This window comes from Buceros rhinoceros, unplaced genomic scaffold (assembly GCF_000710305.1).
Source record: "Buceros rhinoceros silvestris isolate BGI_N320 unplaced genomic scaffold, ASM71030v1 scaffold15914, whole genome shotgun sequence".
NCBI classification, from domain to species: Eukaryota; Metazoa; Chordata; class Aves; order Bucerotiformes; family Bucerotidae; genus Buceros; species Buceros rhinoceros.
The window spans coordinates 11,323-21,709 of NW_010410164.1; the positions used below are offsets into that span (position 1 = coordinate 11,323).

Here is a 10,387-nt window from a genome sequence, read left to right on the forward strand (position 1 = left end):
CTTCATTTGGTTTAATGACTCCATTAAGGAGAAGAAATATTTCATCAAATAAGAGTGCAGCATTGCAGTTTTCAAAGGACTAATGGATTTTCAATATCTGCTGGTTTTGTGTCAGTAAGAAGTTAACAGAGACAGAGGAGGGATTATCCTTCGGATATATTTCTTCTTTTATATTTACAGTAAATAAGTAAATATAGACTCCATGACATTCTGCTTTCGCTCTGAAATTATTTTATCTCAGCAGTGTTTCGAAACTGCAGTGCTTGTTTACTAAATAGATTTGTGTAATCTAATGACTGAAAGGAAAAAGAAGCATCTTAAAATGTCTTGGGATACTTTGTTTTGTGATAGCTAAAGTATGGTTTCAGTTACAGTTGGCTAGTTGCTCAGCTTTCTTTTTTTACTGGACTTTTCCAAGCTATGAGAAAACTCAAAGTAGCACTTTTGGGGGAGCAAAATAGGTTTATAATTTGATTCTCTGTGAGCACAAGCCCTTCAGATTGTTTTAAATGTATGGAGGATACCGCAGCATGGAAGTGCAGTTGGCTGTGCTTCCATTAGAGAAATTTCATGTTCCCTTCAAGCCTGGAATTGATGGCCAGAACAGGCAAGCAAGCATCAACATAGTTGTAAAACCTGGTTTATTTCTTAAAAATAAATACAAAAATATAAATATAAAACATTGGCAGATAGAATTTGATGAAATGAAGTTGCACAAACTTTTTTTTTTTTAAACCAGCTGCATATTACACTTATTAACACCACGTGTACATTTTGTTTCAATTTTAATGTACAGAACAGGACATATTGGATTTTTTATTCTTTGCCATCTTAAAAGCTGCACTTGCAAGGATAGGACTTGTACCTAACAGAAGCGGCTTATACATGAGGTTGCTTAAGGGATTATCACCCTGTTCAAATTTCTGAAGGTAAGGTATTGTTTATGTTACTTACTAAAATGGACAACACTGAATTTCCATAGCTTTGGCTCTTGGAAGGTGATTAAATAAAATGCTGTATTATATTCCAAGTGACATCCTACTAGAAGGAATGAATGACATGAATAGACAAATTAAAAACAAATTTTAAAAGGAAACCATTGTGCTGAGTGGCAGGAAACTTTTCCTGAATGTTAAATACTGTTGAGTGCAGAAGGTGTCTGAAAAAATTACTTCCGCTCAAAGGAAACAAAAAGGTTGCCTACTGTAGGTTAAGAAGTGTCTTTGTCACTTTCTCCTCCACCATACATTTCAGCTAGCTTATTAAATCGAGGGCCCCATTCCCGGAGGTAATCATAGTTTTGGTCTCCTTCGGTAGTACCTGACTCTAAGGAGCTCAAGGATTCAGCTATTGAATCATTTCCTTCATAGGCATAGGTTGCAAGTGAGTCATACGGCGGTGCAGAAGGATCAGTATCGTGCTCTTTTAGCCTTTGGTTAATGAAATCTCGGACATCTGTGTTATCTGGTGCTGAAGGAGTCCTCCGTGGTACAAATAAGGTTTCAGGGATAATGTCTCGTCGAAGCTTCTTATCTTCGATAGCTGCAGGATTCCTCAGTGTGCCAATATCAAAGGCTTGGGTGTCTTCCTCTCCACCACCTTCATCGTTGTAACTCACAATATTGTCTCTGATGTCCTCTTTAGAGAGGATCAAAGGCTCCTTCTTCCGTTGTCTCTTTAGAGCAGCAAACAGCACTACTATAACTTAGAGAGAGAAACAAAGAATGGGTGAAGGTCTCTGTTTAACAATTTCTTAGTAGCAAAGCTTTGTTTCAGATGGATAAACACCGCTGTCTGTGTTATGGCAACACAGTAAGGGCTGTATCTAAACGTGCTGTTTTGCACACACATTGTGTGCTTTGCTTTACAGAATTACGAACTTCTGTAATTTTAATGAGTTTTAAAGTAGCCAGGTCTATCCTGAAGATCTTTTCCCTTTTTTAAGCTCAAAGTATACTGTTAAAAACTGGTTTTGAGGTAAATTATAGCTCGGTAGAGAGATAGTCTGAAAACTGCAAAATGAAGGTATTGCAAAATTTGGGTTTTTTTTATTACAGATAGATAGTACTTTAATATAATAAAATACTATTTACAGGCATATTCTGCAGGAAATATACACTGCATATTGACTTTAGAAAGACATTTAAATAAAAAAGAGACATTCCCACAAAAAAAAAAAAGGAAGACATGAAAGTGATTTTTGATTATTCTGTTCATCCTCTGATCTTTTTTTGACAATTTAAAGAAAGGAAAAAAATGAGCTTCTTGTTGCACACTGATAATTCTAACAGTCTGGGACTTTAATTCTTATTTACTACATCCAAATTTTCTTTGTTTTAAGTTGCAGTCAATTTTTCTTGCAAAACTTCTGATCATTCATTTTACCAGCCTGCATATTTTTGTAAACTGAGTCAGGCCTGAAACATTTGTTCTTGGGGGGAAAGATGCATTTATTTTTCTTACCTAGCAGGATAATGATGCAGAGGAGAATGGCAACCAGTGCCCCTGTGCTGAGGCCAGCAGGGAGGAGCAAGGCCTCAGCGTTGCAGGATTGCATGTTCCCCCGGCTGTCGCAGGCACACACCCGAATGGTCAGCGTGCCGGTGCTGCTCTGGATCGGGTAGTCATTGTCCGATATCACCACTGGTAGAAGGTAGGTACTTATTTCATGTCGACTAAAGCCATTCCTTCTTGTCAAAATTCTGGCCGTGTTATCTAGATTGATTAAAATATACTGTTGCAAAAGTGTATCATTTATAGTACATGCACACCATCATATTTTATGTCATTGATAGTATTTTGAAGCTGTTCCTGATATCATAGTGATATCTCTCTTTTTCTAATGACATTCCCATTTGATTAGAAAGCTATTTATAATTTTTGATGTACATCTGGCCCACTTCTCTGCGCCACCTTTGAATGTGATTTGAAAAGAGGATTTCTCAAAGCTTAAAATGTTTTATAGATTAATGCATGCAGTGCGTGACACAGTTACAGTTCAGAGCTGAAGCCCTGAAATGAAGCAGCCAACTGAGAAAAAATAACTTTCCACTTCACGCTGTTCAACAAGCACTCTGTTCTGAAAGATTCTTTCTACGGATCTTCTGTGACAACACCCCCAGGAACGCCGTCTGTAAACTCAGTGTGAGATTTTCCAAACCAAAACACTTTCAACACACTGTAGGACAATGAATTATGTACCTTAGCACATGGAGCAGATTTTTTTGGGTAAAAATTGTCTTAGGAATTCAGAAAATGTGAAAGACGATAGCTGTTCCTGCACAGTTTTGAGAAGTGAACTTGCTAAACTGTATTTGTAGCAGAAATATCTTAGTTGTATACTTGAGCATCAAAAGCTGTTCTCTGTGTGGCCAGAGGGAAGGAAAGGGAGAGAAAGAATGAGTAACAGGGAGAGACTATTTCTTCTATTGTTAGAGTCACAACACCAAGAGTGTGAGCCAACACTAGAGCTGCCAACTTTTCAGTCCAAATGAAAGAAAATACAGATTTAGTCTCCATTAGAAGGAAAATTTAATTTTCACCATACTTGTGGATCTCTTGAGGTACATGGTTAGCTACCTTGCCCGCCAACTTCAGGCTGAATTGAAATAACACATGTGCAAAAAGTAATTACAGATAGAAAAGAAATAGTAAGGTCTATACCTCTGTACACTCAGGATCTAGTCCCCAGGATATAATCTTTGTTTCAAATATTAAATTACATATTTTTTTCACAGCCTCCATGTTGTGAAACACAAAATTTTCCTTTATTGCATCCATTCATTGTTTCTGAGTATTTGTATGCTATTAGTTTTCACTCAAAGTCAAAAACTATGTGTCTGATGGATCTTTAATTGCCTCTGCTGTTTGGGATTTTTTTTTTAAGGTACCTGAACTATTTGATTTCAATTCTTCACTTTCACATTTTTTTTTTGTTGTTATTTGCAGCCTATTACTTCATGAAATCTTCATCAGGAAAAGAAGATTATTCCCATTGCCTTTATGCCTTTAACACATTTGAAGGGTGGTACCCTGTTTGCCCGCATTTATTTCCTCTGTGATCTAGAGCCCTCTCAGTCATACTGATAATGAAAGCCAAAATGGGTGCACAGCCCCCTTTCCCCGATAGAATCTTCTGAAAATTTCCTCTGATAAAGAAAGGTTGACAAAGGATCAAAAGAAAAGACAAAGTGACTATGTGTTCAGAAACATTATTTTCATTAATGGTGAGAAAGAAGCAAAACAGAAGATCAGGGGAATCAGAACTATGTGACAGAAGGCTGAAGTGAAAAATCTGAACTTGTCAGCTGAAACCATTTTTGAAATCTTTTTTTTTTTCCTTCAATCAAGCATTTCATCTGGCTACTCACCCAAATCCAGTGCTTTTACTGATTTTCTTTATAATTTGCTTTATCACATTTTTACCATGCTCATTTTTGCCTCCTTTACGCAGATCGAGATGTAGAAGTCCTGAACTATAAACATTCAGGTAAAATTCTTGCAGCCTTAATGGATTCTCTGATTGACATATTGATAGACATCAACACCAACTATATTTTAGTGATGTATGCCAGACAGCAAAGAAAAAACTCCTTCTCTGGAACAGGCATGAATTTTACCTTCATTATCCTGAACAGTGAAGTTAGGGTTCACGGCAGCTAAACTGAAGAAAAATTTTTGTCCACCAAGAGGGTCATCTTTGTCTACTGCACTGATGGTTTGAATAAGCTGCAGGAAAAAAAGCAAGCAAACAAACAACAAAACCCCCAAATTCACCAAAGTTTTTGATACAGCTGTCTGATCACTTTAAGAAGACTAGCAGTGTTAAGTCAACTGCATATTTGAACTATACAAGAATTGACTTAATCTGTAGAACACATTAACTGAACAAATGGTGAACAACTGCATCATGTAAGTTTTCCCAGCAAGAGCGTCTATACATTTCATGTGGTAGTACATGTATAGATATAAAATTGACAGCTTCTGCCTTAGATCTCTAACTCTTTTTTTCAATACAGACTTACATATTTTTGTAATTACATAGAGGACAAAATGAGTCATAAATAGTTTTTATTCTTCATCTCTGATCCATTATTTTAAATTCAAATCAACATCTAAGAGGAATTCATAGGATGTTTTATATTTTGTGCTAAAAATGGTATTTTATCAAAGAGATTTCTCTGATAGGGAAGTTAGAGTTTCAAATTAAATTTCAAAATAAAAAACAGTTGTTTCTAAAACAAGATTTTTCTATTTATTAGTATAGCAAAATACACCAATAATATTCCTGAGATTAAAAATGCCAGTCCGATTAAACAAGTATATTTGAACCCTTGCAAAACTTTGTAGCATTCTCTACAGATGCACCACCTCAGAGTAGGATAAGAATGTGGTGTCACAATTCTCAGAGTAAGCTGCATCAGGTCAGCTCGAAACTTGGATTGAGTGCTTTCTGCTGCACCTACAAAAAACCTTGGATAATTTGTTCATCTGTCAGGTAAATGAATGTGTGACTTTTTTAAACTGAAGTTTCTAGATCTAAGAGTGGCAAATGTCATTTCTCAAACAAAATACAATTTTTACATATTTATTACTTTATTTCAGAGTGGGTTTTTTTATATACCATAGTAATAAACACTGTACCTATGGCTGAATTTCTGTGCATGCATGTGTGAATGTTCAGTTAGATTCTTAAGTTTAACTCCAAAAATAGGTTAATCTTTAGCCTAGGTCACTTCTTTTATTCTTCATTTCTCATCTATCATTTTAAATTGCAGCGTTCTATCGAGCATGGAATTACATCTAATTTTTAACAGTACTTTCTCTGTGGCAAACTTGTTAAACCCTGTTTGTTTTTTCCTCTTCCAGTTCTTACAAATACAGCCTTTTCTCTTAATACAACAGCTTTTGTCAGCACCAATCATCTTTAACATCAGCAATTGCGATGTACTCCTGTTTGCCTTAACAAATGCATGACTAACTTCCAACTTCTCTCTTGTCCATCCAGAATACAGCCACAAATTTCTTCATGAGGCGAGGACTGGATTTCTTTTAACACAGCAGCTTGCTCGCTTTCTCAGCTGGAGAAAGCTTCTCTAAATTGTTTTCTCGCATAAACTTCCAATAACTTATTAGATGAACAAAACAGATAATACAAGCATAGAATATTATTTGTTTTAAAATAATGAGCCTTTTAATTATTTAGTGAGTAATTAGCACTTTAGTAATTTAGTGAGTAATTTTAGATATTTTTGCAAAATAGAAGACTCAAGAAAACGTAAGTCCATTTTACTTCACAACTGGAGACCATGAATGCAGTCAGTTGTTGGTGGTAAGCTGATGAAAACCAAATCCTCTACTTCCAAGTTTCTATACTCATAGTCTAAAAGGAGTATGTAGAATTAAAATCTTTTATCGTTTACAGGGAATATTCACCTCTGATCTTTAGCAGAACACCAGACAGCAAGAAAAGATCTCCTATTAATTCCCCATCCATCATTTGTTGTAGCAATTGATGTTCCCTGGGAACCTCTCTGTTCAACTACTGATAATGTTTAACCTTATGAAACATTTTGCTGGTAAATTTAGCTAATTTGCTTACCCTAGGGATTAAAAAAGACTTGCTTCTGGGGTTTTTTTATGAGACCGTTATTAAAATATTAAAATGTAAGGATAATCCAAAACAATCAGCAATCATTTGGCTGATTAAATATTATGCAGTTTCAAGTTACTTCCTGATATGTTTCTTTAAAAGGTGTAGTTTTAAAGATTATCTCAGTAAAACTGTTTTTAGACACATTGTCACATTTACAGTCCTTTTAAATAAAATTGTAAAAATTAATGTATGTATTTACATCACAAAGAAAAGCATTGTTTTCTTTGTTTTTCTCAGTTAGACCCTAAACTTTTACAACAGGTGGGGCTTTTGTTTTTTGGTTTTAGGTTTTTGCAAATGAGGATAATACTGGAATTTCACACTGGACGAGTGAATACCATACTAGCTCCTTTTCAAATGAGGTCATGTACACATTCCGTTAGAGCAAGTACTCATCGTATCTTGTGTGATTTTGGAAAGTTTTTGCAGAATCACTGGTGCACGCAAGTTCCTGCTGTATGCCATGACAAGGAACACGCTATTCACCAGACTGGGAGCTCGGTGTGGGAGAAGTTTACGTAGAGATGGCCTTTGGAGGGAGCAGCATCTTTCTGCTAACTTTTTGAAGCTCTACACGATGTCTTATGCTCTTTCAAGGCCTGTATGTGAAGCAAGCTTCAGACAACACATGGACACCACACACAAGTGAGCAAGGGGAAAGCAGATTCCTCCTGCATTGATGGGAAGCAACAGCAGTACAGGTGTAGACCATAGTCAATGATACAGGTTGTTCTGATGATTTCTTTGCTTGCTTACTCAGTCTCTCTTGCAGACAATTACAGCAGCATCATACGTTTGGATGTCCTAAAGAGGACCTATTTGACTTCTTGATTGTTGCTGGTCCTGGTTTTGGCTGGGGTAGAGTTAATTTTCTTCCTGGTAGCTGGTATAGATTTCTGTTTTGGATTTAGTATGAGAATAATGTTGGTAACACTCTGGTGTTTTAGTTGTTGTTGAGCAGTGCTTACCCTAAGTCAAGGATTTTTTTAGCTTCTCGTGATCTGCCAGAGAGAAAGCTGGTGGTACACATGAAGTTGACAGGGGACACAGCTGGGACAGCTCACTCCAACTGACCAAAGGGATATTCCATACCATATGATGTCATGCTCAGTATATAAACTGGGGGAGCAGGCATGGTGAGGTGAATCAGTGCTCAGGGACTGGCCGGGCATTAGTCAGAGGGTGGTGAGCAATTGCATTGTGCAACACTTGTCTGTCTTGGGTTTTATTTCACTCTCTTTTTGTTACCTTCATTATTATTACTATTATTATTATTATATTTTGATTATTAAACTGTTCTTATCTCATGAATTTTACTTTTTTTTCTTTACAATTCTCCTCCCCATCCCACCAGAGGGCAGGAGCAAGGAGTGAGCGAATGGCTGTATAGTGCTTAGTTGCTGGTTGAGGTTAAGCCACCACAGAAGAAAAAAGAAACATTTCTTACTGGGTAAACTTCTTCATTTGCAATCAACATGTACATTAGCAGCCTTTTCCTTTTCTCTCTGGCTTTCGAATATAAGCCTACAACTGGGAGGAACTGAAATGACAGAGCATAAACTCTGCCTTATAGGTCATCTACCACTCAGCATTACACTGTAAACACAGACAATAGGTATTGAAGAATTTCCGTTATTCTTACTGTACACTTTTGTTATTCCTAGTAAAACTGAATAATACTGAATCATTAAAGGTTTTAATCCCCAGTTTCTTACATTTGCCTGTACCATTTTGTACTTCGTTTTTAAAAAATGTAATTAAACAAGCAGCAGTAGCCATCCAGGAAAGAAGTACTCAAGTATTATCAGAAAATCCGGTTTAGTTTTAAGGGACCCTTTGAAAGACAAAGTAAATATGATTATCTTTCACTATCCCCCTGCTTTTCCGTGAGAAACTGATTTATCAACTAGACTTTTAGAAAGAAAGTTACAGACTATCAGGAAATAGCTATTTGTCTGAAGACGTTTAGAAGGTACCAGTATCATTAAAAAAAAAAAAAGAAAAGAAAATTTGAGAATTGTTTTGTTTCCCTGGAATTGTCATAAAATTACCCCCCATGGCCTTTATAGCTAGAGCAGCTGTATTGGTAATTGCACTGACAGAAATCAGCAGTTATGATCTAAGGGGGTTCTTACATGGTGTAAAGTATAGCAGTATGTACACAATTGATGTCCTTCTTTGTTCTGTTTGACTCCCACGGGACAGGGCAGGGGGAGTGCTTTCAGTTTATATTAAAAAACTCCACATAAAAAGAAGTCGAGAGCATTATATTGCATGCTTTGCAACTATTTCCTGATGATATTGGTAACTACACTAATGTGATATATCCTATTTTACACATGGTTTCACACAGTGATGTTTTCCTCTTAGACCAATCAACCATGGGATACACCCATTACACCCACAGTAAGTTGCTTCTCCTTGCTAGCACAGGCAGTAACTGCAGGGAAGCCAAGGGCGTTAGTCTATCTGAAAACAGCCAGGAAATTAAGGGCCCCCAAGTAGACACAATGGGTCATGAGCCACTCAAAACCGATAAAATAGTAGAAACAATTGTGCTGTGTCAGCTGCTTATTCCAACACAATTTACCTCTGTGCTTGGTAGGTCCTCTTTGGGCAGCAGTTCTATCCACTGTTTAAGTAAATGGTTATGTTTTCTAAAACAAACTATGTATTTGCTTTTAAATTCTGTATGAAGAACAGAAAAAAAATGTGCTATTAAGAAAAAAACTTGCAAGTATTCAGAGACCCTATATTGGTTGGCATAACAAAAACTTTCTCTTGCCAGAGGAAAACAAAGTAAAACTGTGAGAGTTTTTGAATAAAATAAAGTGAAGAAGAAAATTCTGATACTACTAAAAGCACTGGAAGATGTAAGATCTATGTAAATTCACCGAAGGATGTAAAGTAAGAATAAATAAGAAATGATGAAAAAGGAAGGGAAAAAAATATTCAAGTAACTTGACCACAAATTGTATGACAAAAGAAATGAAGGAGATGCAATAAACGAAGATAAAATAAGACTACAGGATCAAAGGAAGTTCTATAAAAACATCTTAAAAAAAGGAGGGAAAATTGAATGCTAGGAAATGAAACCACAAGAATTTTTTTCAATAAATATCTATTTGGGTTTTTTTTCAATAAAAGGAATAATTAGAAAGACATCTGATGTACACAATAAGGAAATTGCTGGAAACACAAAGAAACCAAAAGCCCTGTTTAAGCAAGGTTATGGTGGGAAAAATAACCCTGATAATTTTTTTTATATGGCTCAAATGAGTTGATAACTCGAGGAGCAACAAAAAAAAATTAATTCAAGAAACCTAGTGTGTTATATAGTCTATGCTGAATTAAGATATAGGAAAAAGAAAGAACCAATCATTCATAATTTAAAATGTCGTTCAAAGAGAATCCACGATGAGCTAGACTGATTTTTATAACATTGGGACATGTGAAAAGGGAGTGGGCAGGTATGGATTTGGTAAAATGACAGGTAATCCCAGCAAGATCGTGACAAGCCTGCTGGGAGACCCCAGCAGGTGGAAACACAACTTCCCTCCTCACTGTGGGCTTGGAAAGCCCCAGGGAAGCACGCTGGTTACCTGCTTCCAATCTCTGACCGGAGTAAGAGATGGGGAACACCCAAAGGGAAATAAAACCAAGCCGTTTCTCATTTAAACATCACAATAGACTTGTGCCAACAGCAGCAGCGCCAGCGGTGGGCGCTGGCCG

The 10,387-nt window shown here is 36.4% G+C and overlaps 1 protein-coding gene across 1 annotated transcript; it reads right to left on the bottom strand.

The window, feature by feature from the left end:
* Window positions 1-946: 946 nt before the first annotated feature.
* Window positions 947-4,728, bottom strand: LOC104492903 (cadherin-10-like; the record flags this gene model as incomplete). The annotated part of the gene is made up of 3 exons (XM_010135506.1): window positions 947-1,704; window positions 2,464-2,715; window positions 4,620-4,728. Coding segments are annotated over 3 exons (855 nt in total), but the record flags the coding sequence as incomplete, so codon positions are not given.
* Between the last annotated feature and the right edge of the window lie 5,659 nt (window positions 4,729-10,387).